This window comes from Rhododendron vialii, chromosome 12a (genome assembly GCF_030253575.1).
Source record: "Rhododendron vialii isolate Sample 1 chromosome 12a, ASM3025357v1".
Taxonomy (NCBI): Eukaryota; Viridiplantae; Streptophyta; class Magnoliopsida; order Ericales; family Ericaceae; genus Rhododendron; species Rhododendron vialii.
Window position 1 is genome coordinate 6958374 of NC_080568.1, and position 20259 is coordinate 6978632.

Below are 20259 nucleotides of genomic sequence, written 5' to 3' on the forward strand. Positions count from 1 at the left end.
TAGATATATAGAGAGATAATAGATCGGATTCAATCCCTACTGGGGTGATTTGGGAGTTTTTAAATACTTTTTGACTTTTTGACTTTTTAGACTGTGACCAAAATGCAATTTGAATCTGTAATGTATTTTGAGATATGTGAGGAGTGGTTTTTGCAAGTATAAATTATTAGTTTATTTTTCACCATGTTGCCCTTAGAATAACCAAAATTATAAAATTAGCAGTCTAAAATCATAAAATTAGCAATTTTTTTTTCAAAAAAGTGCTCACAGTTGTATAACCAAACTTACCAATCTCCTAGCAACCGATCAAATTTTAGCTTTAGATAATCAAAATTAACAACCTTTTATCAATAACCAAATTTAGTGGTCTCCACATTTTCTCAATCAAGTACAACCATCATTACACAAAAATCTTCTCTCTCTCTCTCTCTCTCTCTCTCTCTCTCATATTTTTAAAAGAAGTTTTTGGTTTTTTTAAATTTTTTTTCCGAAAAGTGTTTTTTTAAAATAAAAATTTTCAAAAAATTATTTTCTATTTCTAATAACTTGTTTTTATTAGTTTGAAAACTCTTTTTAAAAAAATTGTTTTATATGGTGCAATTTTTTAATTTTTATATGTTGAAAAAGTGATGTGACAAGTTTTGATTATACCATTGTGGACATCTACATTGTTAACCTTAGCAATCTCTTAAATCGATAACCAAAAGATGATGCGATAATTTTTGATTATTCCACTCTGCATGCTGTTACACAAGTTAAAAAGTCTTACGAAGAAATTAAAGTGTTATACGTGAAATGAAGGATAATGCAAACTTAGTGGTAATTTGGATATTACCAGAATATGTGGAGGGCATTATTGTCTTTAAAAAAGTCGGTCCAAAAAAGAGAAGTTGAAATGGACCTCTCAAGTCTCACCCTATTTTATCACTTTTGCACCAGAACTTCAAAAACCAAGAATTCATTTTGCCAAAATTCTTTTTCCCCACAATCAGCCAAACACCCAAACTAAAATGAGAAGTTTTTTTTTTTTATCCTTAAAATGAGAAGTTGAAAACGTAAAAAAGAGGCGCCCAAACAGGCATGACTCTCTTTTTCTAATCGGCAAAATCAATTATAAGCCTTGCAACCATGCACATTAATTGGGATTCTTCTGCTTTTCCTAGTTCCTAAAATGTATTTAATCACTTTACTGATTATTTGAACTTGGGTGTTTGGATAGCTATTTTTTTCATTTTCGTTTTCGTATTTTTGAATTCTAGGTGTTTGGGTAGATGTTCCCAAAATGAGTTAGGGGGCATTTGGATGGTGGCTTTTCCCATTTTCCACTTCTGATTTTTGGCTTTTGGCTGCTTGGCTGGCAGAGGGAAAATGGGTTTTCCATTTTCAGGTTTCTAAAACAAAAGCTAGCTAGAAAGAGCTCAGAGGAGCTTTTCACATTCTCATTTTGTTCTCCTGTCATGCCAAAAGACATCTCTACCCTCTCCTTTTTGAGATAATTCCACAAAGCCCTGGTTTGTCCCCTCTACTGATTTCCTTCACATTCTCACATTTCTCACATACTAGGAGAAAACGAGGAGAGAGATGCCGGAGCAGACGACTGGACCTTCGACCAAAGTGGAGAAATCGTTCACCTCTTTCACACTTCTGCATCTCCCACCACAAGAACAGAGAGAACTTCTTCTGGGTTAGAATTATGATTTCCATTTCGATCTGACCATGGAAGAACCCAGAACATAAAATAGACTCTGTATCTTCCATTTCAACATACAAATTTTGACAAAAATTAAACCCATCAAACATGACAAATTGTATTGTTTCGCTTGTTTTTTCCGTTTCCAACAATTAAACCCACTACATATCCATCTACTCCACTAAAAACTCTAAAATACCCACTAGATTCAATTTCGAAACCCTATGGTCTCCGAGACCACCTCTCCCAGATCCGCCCCGCCGATTTTGATTTTGTATGAGAGTGAAGGGGGGGGGGGGGGGGGGGGGGGGGGATGGGTGTGTGTGTGTGTGTGTGGCGCTGTTGGTTTTTAGGAGGATAATGGGCTCTTGATTTGTAGAAATGGAGATTGGGTATGGGAGGAGGAGAGAGAGAAATGGGTTTGGAATTGGTTCGTGCGTGGGTGAAAGAGAGAAATTTTGGTTTGTCTCAAAACAAGGGCAATATAGTAAAAAAATAACTCATAATTCATTTTATCGCATATTTCCCAAACACTATTCTTGCTGTAAAATGCATTCTACACATTTCATCCAAACACTCTACCAATTTAAAATACATTCTGATCAAAATTAAAAAAGCCAAAAAGCTAAAAAGTTAAAAATGAAAAGTCAAAAAGTAGATTTTCAAACACCCTCTTAGGGGAGAATGGGATTTTGGTTTTGAGGTTTAGAGAGTAAAAAAGAAGGGGAGGGTGTTTGGCTCCTTCCTTTTTCCATTTTCATATTCTCCTTTTCCTATTTTGAGTGTTTGGAGAGCTACTTCTGAAATAGCTTTTTTGAAAACTCATTCACCATTTTTGGAGTTAGAGGCCAAAAGTGAGAAGTTGGTCCGGAAGTACTTTTCCCATTTTTATATTTTCTCCTTTTTGGTTCAATGACCGTTGCTCTCAGCCACCCCAAGAAGCTCCCGAGGGCCTATGTCGAGGTATCCGATGGTGTCACCGCCGAAGAAGTCTTTTCCCTTGCCACATTTCGCGAAAGCATCCTCCGACAACATGATCCCTTTCATAACTTGCACTAGTGCGGCAGCTTTTGCATCCTCTCTCTCGGCATATTGCAGCACCTTCACTATCTACCACCACTGCACAATCGTGTCCATTACATACATACAATCAGGAGCGTTTCCGCTAACTAACAAGTTATGGCAACTTTTTGTTGTCCAAAAATTTCAAGTTGTTTTCACCAACCCATAAGTTGTAGATTCTAGGGAAAAAGAGAGAGGAAAATATTGGGAAAAATGAAGAGAATGAAGACGTGGATTAGTGTGAACAACAAGGCAAAATGCAATAATTTGTAGTCCAGAACTTTCAGTGGAAACGCTTCCTGACAATGGGTGCTTTAATTTTAAAAAAGAATTTAGCAGAAAAGGCTCTGCAATCTCATCTTGTCCTTTTATCATACTAATTAATGGTTCAGACTCTAAAAAGGCTATCCGCGGATGTGAAAAATCTTTTAACAAAATCTATTCATTTGAAAACACTCAAGTTTGAACAACTGGGATTGCACGCTCTGCAGCCCAAACACAAACGGTAGATAAGCTATTTCCCAGAAAAAGAGAGAGCTAGAGCTGCTACCTAAGTACTCTTAAGTCACCTATCTTATCTTTTACTGTCTCCTTTTTTTTACTATCTCCGTTCGTATTTGTTTATCCACTTCAACTATTCTAGACACCCTAACAAATTGTACATATATTTCAATACGAATTTCTAAAAATATGTAATATAAATCTTATTTGATAGATCTCATTTAGTTCTATTATTCAAAATTTTCAAAATCACGAAACTCATTATAAATTAAAAGATATAAACAATTTAAAACATAACATAAATGTCGAAAATGGACCAACAAACACGGACGAAGGGAGGATAAATTAAGTGAGCTCCTTCTTTTGATAATACTAGAAAGATAAAAGATAAAAAATCAACCTAGAAACATACCTTATCGTCAATATAAGCAGCCCAGAACCGGGCCATGACCTGATCATATGGATCCGAAGGGAGAATACTCGGGCCATCGGTCCACACCTTGTCAATATACTGTACGATGATAAGGGATTCGCAAATGGGTTTTTCCCCATGGATCATAACAGGAATTTTCTTATGAATTGGGTTCGATTTAAGTAACAACTCACTTTTGGACCCAAATTGATCCACCAAAAACTCGTAGTCAAATTGCTCCACCAAAAACTTGTAGTTGACAGACTTTAAGTTGAGGGCGATTTGAACCCGGTTCACGTATGGACTTGGCGCTGCGCCTAGAACCTTTACCGATGCCATGGATTTGAAACTGAAGTAATAGAGGACACTGTTTGTAAAGAGGAAATATAGTTTTAGGACCGGGTATGGATATGGGAGATTAAGGAGGAGCTATTGATAATTTATACTATGGTTTTGGCTTGGGGAAGAAGATGGTGCCTTGCTTAACTTTATCCTACGTACGCCACCAAACTATTTTATATCCAATCAACCGGGTTCAAAAGAAAGATCTAAATCGTTCACCTCATTTGAGAGTTTTAAGGGAGGTTTTTGAAAGTAATGACTGGAGAGATAGATAGAGAAAGTTTATTGAATACTGTGCCCAAAGAATTTGAGTCCCCCAAACGAACAAGGTCATGTGATTTATCATCTTGATAAAAAATTATAAGTGTATCAAACAATCGTTTAGTGGATATATATATAGTTAATATGGTTCTAACTTAACTTGCCCTCTTTATATGATGATTGGTTTATATAACTATTGATTTCTGATCAAACTAATTTTCAATTTGGTACCCATGTTCTTGAATGTAAGACCTAGGAAATGAACAATTCAAGTATTCTCCTTTTGAACTCGGGATGACACACAAAAAAATCATTTTTAATGAGATTTGAAGGATAAGGGCGAGGAGGGGAGTTTAACCCAATGGGACTTGATCCTAGTGTTTAAGTGTTTGTGGTCTATTTTGATGAGGTGGAATATCAATCGTTATACGATTCCATCTATATTTTAAACCAATGAAATCCCATCCGGCCCTTTAATTTATGTTCAAAAATCTAAATATATCGTGGTTAAGATTACTATTTTATCGACATCTATGTAATAAAACACAAGGGTGTTTAGAAATATTCTTTAGGAACATATTTTCTCAACGGTTCAGATTTCTCCACCTTTCACATACAAACCAATGGTATCTTCGTCAATAACTTACATTGTTTGGCCAAAATTTTTATGGCATGTTTCGGAAATAGTGTGCATTCAACGCCCGGATCCAAAGAGTTTAATATATTAAAAAAATAGTTAAAAGATTAAGTGTTTCAATTTTTAATCCGTTTGAACCGGTGCGAAGATCTTATTTTCCTGATCATTTTATCTTAAAGGGTCGTAATTAATTTTTTTATTATAAGGCTTTTATTTTATCTTAATCTTATAACCATATTTGGTTCTACAGTTATCTCAGGACTCTAACAGAAAGGCTTTAGAATCAAAAATTAATTACGACCCTTTGTGGTAAAATAATCAATTAATTAAGATCTTCGCGTCGGTTCAAACGGATTGAAAATTGGAACACTTAATCTTTTAACTATTTTTTAAGAATTTTATATATTAAAAAAATAGTTAAAAGATTGTCTTGAAAAAATAGTTAAAAGATTAAGTGTTCCAATTTTCAATTTGTTTGAACCGATGCAAAGATCTTATTTTCCTGATCTGTAGAGACCTGTGTTTTAAATTCAATAATTTCGGTGCTTAAATAAAAATTAGAAAATCGGGATAATGTGAAACGTCGTGTGAATATAAGATCTGGGGTGAATGTGCTAGAACTTGGAGGTGAAAGGTGTTAGTGTAATGCAAAGATAATAGACCAGGTGCTTGGGATTCGTCGAGGATCGATCTTTATATCGGTCATCTTCTCTGTTGCTCTCAGCCACCTCAAGAAGCTCCCGAGGGCTATGTCGAGGTATCCGATGATGTCACCGCAGAAGAAGTTTTTTCCCTTGCCACATTTCGCGAAAGCATCCCCCTTCCACAACTTGCTCTAGTGCACCAGCTTTTGCACCCTCTCCCTCTGCATTTCCTAGCACCCTCACTGTCCGCCACCACTGCACAATCATGTCCATTACATACATACATACAAGCTAGGGCATTTCCGTTAATCAATAAGTTATGGGCAACTTCTTGTTGTCTAAAAATGTGAAGTTGTTTCCACCAATGCATAAGTTGTAGATTCTAGGGAAAAAGAGAGAGAGGAAAATATTGGGAAAAATGAAGAGAATGAAGGTTGTGGGTTAGTGTGAACAACATGATAAATGCAACAACTTGTAGTCCAGGACTTTTAAATGCTTCCTGACAATGGGTGCTTTAACTTTAAAAAAGAATTTAGCAAAAAAGGCTATGCAATCTCATCTTGCCCTTTTATCTTACTAATTTATGGTTCAAATTTTAAAAAGGCTATCCGCGGATGCGAAGAAGAGTCTTTAACAAAATTTATTCATTTAAAAACACTTAAGTTTGGCAACTGGGATTGCACTCTTCTCTGCCCAAACACAAAGGTAGATAAGCTATTTCCGAAAAAAGAGAGAGCTAGAGCTGCCACCTAGGTACTCTCAAGTCACCTATGTTATCTTTTATTATCTATGTCCGTATTTGTTTATCCACTTCAACTATTTCAGACGCCTTAACAAATTGTACATATATTTCAATACGAATTTCTAAAAATATGCAATATAAATATTATTTGATAGATCTCATTTAGTTCTATTATATAAATTTTTTTAAAATCACGAAACTCATTATAAATTAAAAGATATAAACAATTTAAAACATAACACAAATGTCGAAAATGGACCAACAACATGGATGAAGGGAGGATAAATTAAGTGAGCTCCTTCTTTCGATAGTACTAGAAAGATAAAGATAAAAAATCAACCCATAAACATACCTTATCATCAATATAAGAAGCCCAGAACCGGGTCATGGCCTGATCATATGGATTCCAAGGGAGAATACTCAGGCCATCAGTCCACACCTCGTCAATGTACGATGATAAGGGACTCGCAAATGGATTTTTCCCCATGGATCATAACAGGAATTTTCTTAGTCATGCAGACTTTGAAATGGAAGCAGAATGGAACTGGGTTGTTCCCTACCGTACCGTTATCCTACGTACGCCACCAAACTATTTTATATCCAATCGATGGGGTTCAAAAGGAAGATCTAAATCGTTCACCTCATTTGGGGGTTTTGACGGAGGTTTTTGAGAGTAATGAGTGAAGAGATAGATAGATAGAGAGTTTATTGGATACTATGCCCAGGGGATTTGAGTCCCCCAAACGAACAAGGTCATGTGATTTATCATCTTGATAAAAAATAATAAGTGTATCAAACAATCGTTTAGTGGATATATAGTTAATCTGGTTCTAACTTAACTCGCCGTCTTTATATGATTGGTTTATATAACTATTGATTTCTGATCAAACTAATTTTCAATTCGGTACCCATGTTCTTGAATGTAAGATCTAGGAAATGAACAATTCATGTATTCCTTTTGAACTCGGGATGACACACCAAAAAAATCATTTTTAATGAGATTTGAAGGATAAGGGCAAGGAGGGGAGCTTAACCCAATGGGACTTGATCCTCATGTTTAAGCGTTTGTGGTCTATTTTGATGAGGTGGAATATCAATCGTCATATGATATAATCCATCTATTTTTTTAACCTATTAGTTCCCATCCGGCACTTTAATTTATGTTCTAAAATCTAAATATATCGTGGTTAGGATTACTATTTTATCGACATTGCTTTATATATAATCAATATTTGACGAATAAAAAAAATAAAATTCATCACCTAAATGAGTTCAAAAAAACCTTATAAAAGACTACAACAGGGTGGTTGAATCCCAAAGAGGTGCGAATATCCTTTTCCTTTTGAAAGGGAGGAAGGCTGAAGTGTGAATCGAGCATTTAGCTCGGAAAGGGGTTAAGTTTACAATGTGATCACCTACTTTTTAAATTTTGTTTACTTAGTTCCTCAAATTATAGATAGTGAATTAGGTTATGTTCCGCTAAGTTTCTTATTTTTTAAGTTATTATTTTTCGCTTTACAAGGCATATTATTTTTCACAATATATTACTAGAAAACCCTAGCTTGTCTAGGTTTATAAACGATTTGCTATGTTCAATCTCTTAATGAAAATTATCTGCCAACCAATATATAAGCTAATCACACAAACGAAAAGCAATAAAAAGACGAACGCAAGGAAATAAGTGGAAACCCGATCAGAAGGGGAAAAAACTACGAGAAAGAATCAAACACTATAAACATTGTGTAGTTATAAGTAATCTTATCTTACGATTTGAATCCTCACAATTGAGCCTAAGACATACTTGTCGAATCCATGTTCACCACACCCGGTGCTTGACTGCCACTGCCTTGAATCCACAAGCCTTTTATTTGCCTCCCAGAATCCATCGAAGGACTTTGCTCAGAAAGTAAGTTGATGTTGGAAAATTGTATTGAACGCTAAATAATCCATCAATCAAAATCCAAGGCAATTAAAGACCCCCTTCAATATTTTCTAAAGTTAGAAAGAGTTTTGGGGCGGCTATATCATATGCGGTCACTTCAAACTCTAATAAGCCGCGTATATATAAGCTACGTACTGAAAAATAGACAAGTTGCTCGAGCAATTCCTGTAGCTTGTCCGGCACTTTCTTGAAACCTTGATTTCCTTTCCTTTCAAAGTTGCCATACATCGAAACCTTGATTTCCTTTCCTTTCGAAGTTGCTAAATATTAAAACTCTTGATTGCTTTGATTTCTTCCACTTCAATTTTCTAAAAACTCAACCTCTTAATTAGATAAGATGTGATTTCCTTCTATTTTCTAAACAGACACTTCAGAAATAAATCTATCTAAATTGTAAAACGGAGCGGTTTTTGTCTACACATACGTACAAACAAAAGCAACTCTCTAGCCGTTAGATCAAATTTTCAATAGGTTATAACTGTTCGATCAAGAGAACACTTCTTAATATAAACCTCCTAACCTTATTATGACAAGTAATAATTGTTTTTAGGTTGTTTTCTTAAAAGACTTTATCATTTTTTTGACTTAAATCAACTCAATAATTGATTTTCTTCTAATGTTAATTTCCTTACATTCATTTCAATATTTGCTTTTAAATTGTTTCCGTTTAGGTTGATTTCCCAACAGTAAAAAAGGAAACAATTCTTTTTAATTGGATTTATATTCGAAAAGAAAACAACCATTTTTCTTTTAGGTGTAATCATTGTATGTTCCCTTAAATAGTTGAAATTCCCAAAAGGGATTCTCAATTTGAAACGGAGGGAGTAATAATTAACATTCACATATGTGCTTCTTCGGAAACCCCTCCCCCCACTCCCCCCCTCTATTTTCAATAATAATCTGGGCTATACTTAGGTTTTCCTTTGTAATCATACGTACATACGATTCTTCTAATTCATCAGCCTCTCCACGAAAAGGAGAAATCAGTTTTTGTTTCATACCTTTAGGCTCAGTTTGGATGGTAAGAATCTTGAGCAGGAATGGGAATGTCATACCATACTTCCATAATTTCGACGTTTGGAAGGAACATAAATAAGAATGTGATGCTACACTCTCAGGATTCCCATGTTTGGGAGAGGCAGAAATAAGATTATGATTTCTGATGACACATCCGATCATGAATCACATTACCAGATTGAGTCGGAATCTGATCCCTCCCTTACCCCATGGGAATCTTAAATTCCTGTCTCAATCAATAAAAAAAAAAATATTGACTTTGATAAATTTCCAAAATATTTGATTCCTGCATAAGATTACTAAATTAATCCAAACACTGAAATGAAATTCTTTTAGGTATTGTATTCCTAGGAATTTCATTCCTAGTAATCATATTACTATTCCCACTCAATCAAATTCGTAAGAATTTGATTCCTGGTAATCAAGTTTCTAATCCTACTGAAGATTCCGATCATTCAAATTGAGCCTTATTGGAGAAAGAGAGGTTCATAATCTATTCTAAATGCGAATAGATGAGATCCATGATTAAGGTAACTTATTTTCGTCAACATTTTACTTTAAAGAATTCTTACTCAGTTATTATTTTTCGTATGTTTTCGTGTTGTTATTCATATTCTTAATTATGCTCTTTGAAGAAGTAGGTATGCGTTCAGGATTAATGAAGACATTTAAAGGCAAATTTTTTGGGCTATGATCGTTTTACGGAATACGATCTTCTATGGGGTGCACTCTATTTAGCTACTCTCTGTCCCAAAATGTTGGTCCTCTTTGGAAGTGCGTGTTTATTTTTTAATTGATTATATCTTACAATTTATAATCTTTTAGGTAATTTTAAAAACTTTGTATAATAGAGCTTATTGAGATCTATCAAATAAGATCCATATTTTATTTTAAAAAAATATTATAAATTTAAAGATATAGCCAATCTTTTGAGACTTCCAAAAAAGGAAAGAGGACCAAGAATTTGGGATGGAGGGAGTACATTTGTGTATGAATTTGACTCTATTATTTTGTAGCTTTTATGTCATGTTTGAACTTGGATCTTATGAATGCAACATGGTATTGGGTTGAATTTGTTGGCTCAAATTTATGTGATTTGCATGATCATTGGTAATGTTGTGCGCACAAGTTAAATGTTATATTTGTTATTAGAAAATTGAAAATAACGATCGAGGGATAAAAGCAAAACTTTTTTGTGTTCAAAATGTGTTGCTTCGCGTGCTTTTAGGCACGGGCAATACCTAGTAATAAATAAATAAATTACAACTTGATAAACGGGGATACACGCCAATGTGTGTTTTAACGTGAAATTGCCAAATAAGAGAGACCGCGGAATTTAGACCTTAGAATTACATTTAACAAATCCTAGATTTTGCTACAAAAATTTTCGTCCAACCCCAGAACAACCCGCGCAGATCCTCTGCCGTTAACAATCCTACCTACAAGAATTACCCATCCAATTTTTATAGGGATGTGATTTAGCACTTCACTTTTAATTTTGTTTTCTCACATGATTAAGACACAAAGTGGAATGTCTATGACTAAAAATGGAGTGCCAAAATCAATTTCCTTTTTGATATGGTACAAAACTTGTAGCAAAACCTGGAAACAACACTCTTGCATGCAAAAAAACAGAACCACAAAAAGCAAAAACTATAAAGCAACTCCAAAACTATTACAAACAAGAACCACTCTTGAATTACAAAACTCAGAAGAAAAACAAACCAAACTTGAAAAAGAAACTCAAAAGACAAAGACAAAAAAGGCCATCTTGAGTAATCTAAGCAGCCCAATTTTATTTGAATTGGTGACAACCGAATTGGAAAATTACTGAGCGTTGGCTCTAGCAGCAAACTTCTTGATTTGCTCCACCAACAACTCCGTCTTCGGAATAACATCCTTGACAGCAGCATTCGAACCAAACATCTTGGCCCATCCGAACAGTTTAGGGGTCTTGATTTCGTCGAACAACTTTACATTGGCCATCACTTCGATCGCACTTATCCACCTCAAGAAGCTCCCGAAGGCTATATCAAGGTACCCAATGGTATCACCGCCGAAGAAGTCCTTTCCCTTGCTACATTTGGTGAAAGCATCCTCCAACGGCACGAGCCCTTCAATAACTTTCTCTAGTGCTGCTGCTTTTGCCTCCTCTCCCACTGCGTCACGGAGCACCACAATTGTTGGCAACCACTGCGCAATCATGTACAGTATAATACAATCATTGCGTACTGTGAAAAAAGTCCATCACAAAACATAACTTTCATAAATAAGCTCATTTGCCGCTTAGTGAAAGTGAAACTTAAGACGTAGAATTTAGCGTAACCACATTCCTATACCTCTTATTAACCAATTTGAATCAATATTAGATCAACCTTGTTAATAGGTTTTCAAGAAATCTATACAGACTTTTATTAAACTTAGTAAAGAAGATAGGCCATCTTTAAATGTGACAACCAAAAAATCTTGGGTAATTTTTTTCCAATTTCCATGAATTTTTTTTTTCAATGAAGCCTACAAGATAAGCGTTTCAAATTATCTTGTTGTGGTGTCAGTATGCTTCTTAAAAATAAAAAAGTGTTGAGGTTTGAATGATCGAGAGACCGTGGACATGCTTCAGATGAAATTTGGTTTATAAGTGATACTGCTTACCCTGTAATGTGGTAAAATTTAATTTGAGCCATGGGCTCATAGTTTTGTCTTGTAATTAACTATTTTCGTTGGATAATTAATAATCACTACACTAAGCTAGCTTTGGGATATGAATTTGAATAACTATTGTTCAGTTACGATAATTTTGTGAACAATTTTCAATGTTTTAAAGGCTAGTAGGCCTTAGTCTTTTTGGCACGGTCTTTTTATTGTTTTTTCTTAATTTTTACAAGCTTCTGGTTAGAATTATACATCTTTTTTGGTCTAGACTAGAGGAATCGGAAAAATATCAAAAAATATATAGACCAAAGTTGAAAGAAGACGACGGAAAGACCCAAGTTAGCTTTTTTTTACTCTGTCTTTTTCATTGTCTTATATGATTTCTTTCAATTTTGGTTCATATATATTTTTATATTTTTTCGATTTCTCTCATCGAGACTAAAAAAGATAAATGTAAAAATCTAACCCGAATAAAGATTAAGAGAAAATAACCAAAAGATAAAGAGCTCACAAGCCGGTCACTGACCTTAACCCATGGATTTGGGTGGTGACAGAAGGATTTCCCGATCATAAATTCCAAAACTCAATAATTAATTGACCTCCGATTAGTGCGCATAAAATCATTAGGACACCTAATTATTTCCAAAAGAAAAGGATCTAGCACAGAAGTCTCTGCGGTCTCATCTTGTCCGTTTATCTTAGCTATCAATGGTTCAGATTTTAAAAAGATTCTTTATATGGGCGTGCGAGGAGAATGGATTTCTTCCCTCGAAGAGTCTTTCAAGAAAATCTATTGATTAAAAACACTTTAGTTTGGAACAGTTATGATTGCACAAACTGCTCTCTGCAGCCAAACACAAACTGTACATAAGCCATTTCCAAAAACAAAATACTAAGAGCATCCACAATGGAATAATCAAAAGTTGCCACATCATATTTTAGTTATCCATTTAAGAGGTTGCTAAAGTTAACAATGTAGATGTCCACAATGGTACAATCAAAATTGAATAACCAAAACTTGCCACATCACATTTTTAACTTATAAAAATCTAGAAATTGTGACATAGAAAATATTTTTTATTAAAATAGTTCTCAAACTAATAAAAATAGGTTATTAGAAAAAGAGAGAATAGTTTTTTAAAAACTTTGATTAAAAAAAACAGTTTTCGGAAAAAAGTTTTTAAAAAAAACAGTTTTTGAATAGAAAAAGTTTTTTTTTCAAAATAATAGTTTTTGAAAAATAAAATAAAATAACTATTTTGAAATAAAACTGTTTAAAAAAATTGGGAAAAACAGTTTTAATAGAAAAAACGTGTAAAAAAAACTATTTTTGCAAAAATATAAAAACTGTTTTTAAAAGTATTTTTGTTATAAACATGTTGAAAATGGAAGAAAGAAGGTTTTTGTGTAATTATAGTGCACTTGATTGAGAAAAATGTGAAGACAATTAAATTTGATTATTGGCAAAAGGTTAGTAGTTTTGATTATCCAATGTCCAAAATTTGATGAGTTGCTAAGATGCTTCTAAATTTGGTTATTCCAATGTGAGCTCTTTTTGAGCAAATGTTGCTAACTTTATAAACCTTTTTATTTTGATTATACTACTGTGGATGCTCTAAGAGAGCCAGATCTGCTACCTAGGTACTCTCGAGTCGCTTATCTCATCTTTTATAAAGTGAGAGAGCTCCTTTTATGTACAAAATCAGTGTGGGAAGACTTTCTGCTTTCAATGATGGAAAGACAGAGATAAAAAATCAACCCAGAAACATACCTTATCGTCAAAATAAGCAGCCCAGAACCGCGCCGTGGCCCGATCATACGGATCTGAAGGGAGAATACTTGGACCATCGATCCACACCTCGTCAATATACTGCACAATGATAAGCGACTCGCAAATGGATTTTTCCCCATGGATTAGAACCGGAATTCTCTTATGAACCGGGTTCGATTTAAGTAACAACTCACTTTTGGACCCAAATTGCTCCTGCAGAAACTCGTAGTTGACGGACTTCAAGTTGAGGGCGATTTGAACCCGGTTCACGTACGGGCTCGGCGCTGAGCCCAGAACCTTAACCAATGCCATGGATTTGAAACTGAAGTAACAGAGGACAGTACTGTTTGTAAAGATCGGAAATGTGGTTTTAGGAGTGGGTATGGATTTGGGAGATTAAGGAGGAGCGATTGATAATTTATAATATGGTTTTGGCTTGGGGAAGAAGATGGTGCCTTGCTTAACGTAATTGAACACGTCATGACTTTGAAATGGAAGCAGAATATGGAACGGGGTTGTTCCCCACCATACCGTTATCCTACGTACGCCACCAAACTATTTTATATCCAATCGATCGGATTGGATCAAAAGAAAGATCTAAATCGTTCACCTCGTAGATCTCCTATTCATGAGTACATATGTGATTTATCATCTTAATCGAAAACCAATAAGTTAATCAAACAATCGTTTAGTGGATATATAATTAATATGTTTCTGAGCTTAACTCGTCCTCTTTATACGAATGGTTAATATAACTATCGGTTGCTGATCAAACTGATTTTTTGATACTCATGTTCTTGAATGCATGACCTAGGAAATGAACAATTCATGTATTCCTATTCAACTCTGGATGACACCAAAAAAATCAAGTTTAATGAGATTTGAAAGATAAGGGTACGGAGGGGAGCTTAACCGAATGAGACTTGAACCTCATATTTGCCATTTGTGGTCTATCTTGATAAGGTGGAATATCGATCGTCATATGACTACATTTATTTTTGTAACCAATGAGTTCTGATACGGCACTTAAATTTATGTTACAAAAAATAAATATATCGTGGTTATACATCTATCATTATTTTAGGGAGCCGTTAATGCCACGACCCTTTTCTTTAAAGCCACGACAAATCAATTCAGCTTCCAATTTTACCCCCAAGTTGCTTCTCTCCCACTTTTGTACCAGAGATAACTCTCTACACAAGGCGAAAACCCACTTCCATCTCCTCCCTTTCTTCTCCTAGCCTTTGTTTTCATGATTTCTTTGATTACATGCATGCTTTTGTTTGTATTTCTAAGACCGAACCAATTTTCGTTGCTAAAATCAAGTGTATTTTACCAATCAACAAATTTCTGGGTCTATTATATGCTCTGAGTCAAATACAAGAATATGGGTGCAGGTAGGACACTATATCTTGATTCGAAAATTTCTAATATTATGTTCAACGATTTTGTTGGGTCTGGTCATGAAACAGGAGAAAGTGGATTGGTCTATGCTGTTGCAAAACAAGAGAGAGAGAGAGAGAGAGAGAGAGAGAGAGAGAGAGAGAGAGAGAGAGAGAGTGTGGTGAGAGGGGCTACAGAGAAGATAATGAATGTAGAAAATATGAATGGTGGGTTTCAAGGGTAATTTTTGTCGGACAGCGTAAATTGTCGTGGCACTAAAAAAAGCTGTCGTGGCTTTATCAGTCTCCTTATTTTATCGACATTGCTTTATATATGAGTGACCGCATCGTTCCGTGTCAAAAATATATTTATAAAACTGAGAATTAACTACTACTCTGTAAAATAGTGGTCAAGTCCGAGTATCGTTCCAACGGAGACAGTATGGCTGAGTTACGACAAATTCGATTAATTTTTAGATTAATTCGGGCAAAGGAAGTTTGGTTGTTTGAATTTGGAGAATTTATTAAATCTAAGACAATAAATTAAATGGAAAGTTTGTAACGATTGGAGAGAAAATTTAGGGTTCGAATCCACCTCGACCGTGTAACTCCAACATGCATAGGCAAGATTAATTATTCGAATCAGAAGGGATTATTACTAGGGCTTACAAATCCTAGCAATAATCATCTAGAAAATAATTGAGTTGTTAAAAGGTATAGATTATCCCATAGCATGGACCGTCTCTAAAGTACGGTCTGGCTGCCTAACGGCACGATCCGTCTTACGAGTATAATCTATCTCAGAACTCCAACTACAATCGATGAAAACCATTGTATAACTCGTATTTGAAAGCATGCATATAAATACTCAATAGATTAAAACCATCAAAATCATTCTATTCAATTGAAACGGAAAGGGTTTTTAGTTATACAATCGATCCGAATAATAAACCTAAAACCCATACATAAAAAATAGAGTTACTTGGTGCGAAGTTTCATATTCACCTTAGAAAAGGGGTTTAGCCAGCTATGGAGAAGAAAGATGCGATTGAGATCGAAAAAGACATGAAAGACATGAAAGATTTCCTTGAAATCCTCTTGCCTCTCTCTCTCTAATCGTTGCTGGAAAAGAACGTAATATATTTCCGCTCCTAATAGCTGCTGGGAATAATCAAAATGTAACCTACATAATAAGCTCTGGCCTCCTTTTATAGTCTTGGCCCAAAAACAATCAGACTTAAAAATGTAAAGCAGATTTCCGTTTGCAGCGGCTGCTGTCCGCTGGTCCGGACCAGCAATTACATTGGCCGGACCAGAAAAATAGCTTGTTCATATCGTGCTCCAGTTTTGGTCGTCCGGACCAGCATAGCCTTGGTCCGGACCAGATTTTCAGCTTTCACCTTTTCGCCGCGGATCCTTCCGGAACGTCCTTAACTCACAATTATTACTCCAAAACTTGTCCGAATGCTCCGTAAGCCCTAAAACACTACAAACCAATTAAATCTCATTAAATAACATTAGATAGGACTGACAAAACCTAAGTTAATGGGAAAAAATTTGTGCTTTTCAGCACCTATCAATGAGCAATATTTGACGAATAAAAATAAAATAAAATTCATCTTCTAAATGAGTTCAAAAAGACCTTATAAAATACTGCAACAGGGCAGTCAAATCCAAAGTTCTGAATACCGTTTCGGACAGAGTATCGGTTTTCTTATTGGTACGGTACGTATCGGTACCAGTCAGGTATCGGGTACCGTTTCGGATTTACCGCAACTATAATTATATATAATTATAACTCAAATTTTTTTCCGATACCATGTAATTTCTTCTATAATAAATCAATAAATTTCAAGTAATTGACTTTTCCTCTACCCAACAAACCCATTTCTTCTCTTCCTTTTTTTTATGGAGTAAATCGGAAAATTACTGCACTTGGACCACTTCCATTCCCTTTTACGGAGTAAATCGGAAAATTACTGCACTTGGACCACTTCCATTCCCAAACCATGTGCTAAAACCACTGGTTTTGTACACAAAAAAATCCATAGCCTTTTTAACTTTCCCCAATCCAACTAAACACTCACTCTCTCTCTTCTCTCTCTCTCTCTCTCTCCTCAGACAAACGGAAAACCAGATGGAGACCCGCTTGAGTCTTAAAATTTCCATGATGCCCCAGTGTGGTATTGGGGTATCATGCCCCCATTTAATATAGACCACTAGATTAGGTTTTAGGTTAATCTGGACCCTTGGATCAAAACCATCTCCTAAAAGTAAGGTGGTTTTGTGTTTTTTCAACCATTATACTTACCATGAACACTGGCTCTTCTTACCATACTATATGCTGATACTTACCACAAAATAAGACACACTTACCACAACTAAAGGCTGTACTTCAACGTTTTTAGGTGTTTTCAAAATAATTTTAGGAGGGAGGGGGATGGATCCAAGGGATACTAGGAGAGAGGGGCATGAATCCAAGGGTTGAGATCGAAAGAAGAGATCCAAAAGTGTTTAAAAAAAAATTGAGGGCATGATGCCCCAATACCGCTTTGGGGCATGGTAGCCGGTGCCCTTGAGTCTTCCTCTCTCTTTTCTCTCTCTCATACTTACAGTCTTACACGGTTACACCGCTCCATTTTCCTTAACCAGTGGGAAGATCTAATTTCGTCACCCTTCTCTTTTATTCTAATTTCTCTAAGTGGATTGTATTATGTATTGTTGAGAGGGATTCCAATGGGAAGATCTATGTAAGTAATCACTTCCAGCCACAGTCGGATAAGCTGGAGAAGACCACGAGGAGCCTTTTTTTTTTTTTTTTTCTGATTTCCTCTTTTCTCTTTTTTTTCCTTCTATTTCTCCATTTTCTCCACTGCCTGGTGTGAAATGGCCCTGTTTTGCAAAATTCCGTCTGGAATCTCCGGTACCTCCATCTCGTCTGAGATCGTCCGGAATCGCCGGTACTCGCCGGTAATATCCGAGATTAGAGCCGGAACGGTATTTGAGGTATAAGTTACCGGTTTTATGCAAATCCGATACGTACCGGTCGGTACGGGATTAACAACATTGGTCAAATCTCAAAGAGGAGCGAATATCCTCTTCCTTTTGAAAGGGAGGAAAGGCCGAAGTGCAAATCGAGTCTTAAGCCCGAAAGGGGTTAAAATTTTACCATGATAACGTACTATTTAAATTTGAGAACGGGTAGGGTGTACACTTGCATACGATATGCCTATGTAATCTTTATCATTGAGAGACGTAAAATTTACCACTTAGGCTCCGTTCCAGAACACCTTCTTAAAAAATAAGTACTTATTTCACATTTTCAAACTCAAAAATAATATAAATGAAAAATTATTTTTTAATTTTTTTTTCACCGTATAAGAGATCTCAATGAGATCTATCAAACAAGATCCATATTGATAAGAAAATTATTGACATAAACACATGATTTTTGAGCTTGAAATTGCCTTCTTAAAAAATAAGTACTTATTTCCGTTTCCGGAACGGGGCCTTAGAGGCATAAAAGTTTAGCAATAGGCGTAACACCTGTAGAGAGTGCATATCATATGCACTCTTAACTACTGAAAGGCGTAACCATTTCAAACATAGGCGTAGCATTTTTCAAAAGTAGGGGTGTGTATTGAAGGTTTTTTGCATTGGTGGATTAGGAAAAATGATTGGGACAAAAATTTAAACACAAGTGCGTTCAAAAAATTGTTCGATTTGCATGGGTTCCATTCAAAGTCACATACTCCTTCAGTGGACACAACATTCTCGTGCTCGATTCTCACTCTGCGCTTGCAATCTCAATTCTTGCTCTTGCAAATTTTAGTGGTTTAGAATGTTCTTATGAAAGACATTTTCACACCCGCCCTCTCGCTCTCACTCTTGCACACAAATGCGCGTTATGCGAAATAGGTTCCACATGGATATTGTGGGGAGAAAGGAGAGTGAAGATGGAACAATGGGCCGGGTTTCAGTTTGCAGAGTGAAATGGAAAGGAGTTTCCGTTAGTATTGAGAAGATGATAAACACGATTAGAATTTTCCCCCTTTTCCGTTTGAAATGATCAATCAAATCCCACATAATTAGACAACTACGCACATTTATTTTTGTAACCAATGAGTTCTGATCCGGCACTTTAATTTATGTTATAAAAAATAAATATATCGTGGTTATACATCTATCATTATTTTATTGACATTGTTTTATATATGAGCAATATTTGACGAATAAAAATAAAATAAAATTCATCTTCTATATGAGTTCAAAAAGACCTTATAAAATACTGCAACAGGGCGGTCAAATCTCAAAGAGGAGCAAATATCCTCTTCCTTTTGAAAGGGAGGAAGGCCGAAGTGCGAATCGAGTGTTAAGCCCGGAAGGGGTTAATTTTACTGTGAAAACCTACTATTAAAATTTGAGAATGGGTTGGGTGTACACTTGCGTACAAAGTTCTGAATACCGTTTCGGACAGAGTACCGGTTTTCTTATTGGTACGGTACGTACCGGTACCAGTCAGGTACCGGGAACCGTTTCGGATTTACCGCAACTATAATTATATATAAGTATAACTCAAATTTTTTTTCGATACCATGCAATTTCTTCTATAATAAATCAATAAATTTCAAGTAATTGACTTTTCCTCTTCCCAACAAACCCATTTCTTCTCTTCCTTTTTTTTAAATCGGAAAATTACTGCACTTGGACCACTTCCATTCCCAAACCATGTGCTAAAACCACTGATTTTGTACACATAAAAAAATCCACAGCTTTTTAACTTTTCCCAATCCAACTAAACACTCACTCTCTCTTCTCTCTCTCTCTCTCTCCTCAGACAAACGGAAAACTAGATGAAGACCCGATTGAGTCTTCCTCTCTCTTTTCTCTCTCTCATACTTACAGTCTTACACGGTTACACCACTCCATTTTCCTTAACCAGTGGGAAGATCTAATTTCATCACCCTTCTCTTTTATTCTAATTTCTCTAAGTGGGTTGTATTATGTATTGTTGAGAGGGATTCCAATGGGAAGATCTATGTAAGTAATCACTTCCAGTCACGGTCGGATAAACAGGAGAAGACCATGAGGAGCCACTTTTTTTTTTCCGATTTCCTCTTTTCTCTTTTTTTTTCTTTCTATTTCTCCATTTTCTCCACTGCCTGGTGTGAAATGGCCCTGTTTTGCAAAATTTCGGCCGGAAT

General features: G+C 35.5%; 2 protein-coding genes and 1 pseudogene across 2 annotated transcripts; all 3 read right to left on the bottom strand.

Annotated features, from left to right (window-relative positions):
• Positions 1-1473: 1473 nt before the first annotated feature.
• Positions 1474-4004, bottom strand: LOC131309368 (glutathione S-transferase U17-like). The gene is made up of 3 exons (XM_058336024.1): positions 3666-4004; positions 2608-2800; positions 1474-1751 (listed from the first exon to the last, which is right to left on the bottom strand). Exons 1-3 carry the CDS (start codon positions 4002-4004, stop codon positions 1474-1476), a joined length of 810 nt encoding a protein of 269 aa, XP_058192007.1.
• Positions 4005-5542: 1538 nt separating this feature from the next.
• LOC131309369 (glutathione S-transferase U17-like) lies at positions 5543-6806 on the bottom strand (annotated as a pseudogene).
• A 4078-nt stretch (positions 6807-10884) lies between these two features.
• On the bottom strand, positions 10885-14064 carry LOC131310352 (glutathione S-transferase U17-like). The gene is made up of 2 exons (XM_058337336.1): positions 13674-14064; positions 10885-11443 (listed from the first exon to the last, which is right to left on the bottom strand). The coding sequence occupies exons 1-2, from the start codon at positions 13983-13985 to the stop codon at positions 11078-11080; spliced, it is 678 nt and encodes a 225-aa protein (XP_058193319.1). The 5' UTR covers positions 13986-14064; the 3' UTR covers positions 10885-11077.
• Between the last annotated feature and the right edge of the window lie 6195 nt (positions 14065-20259).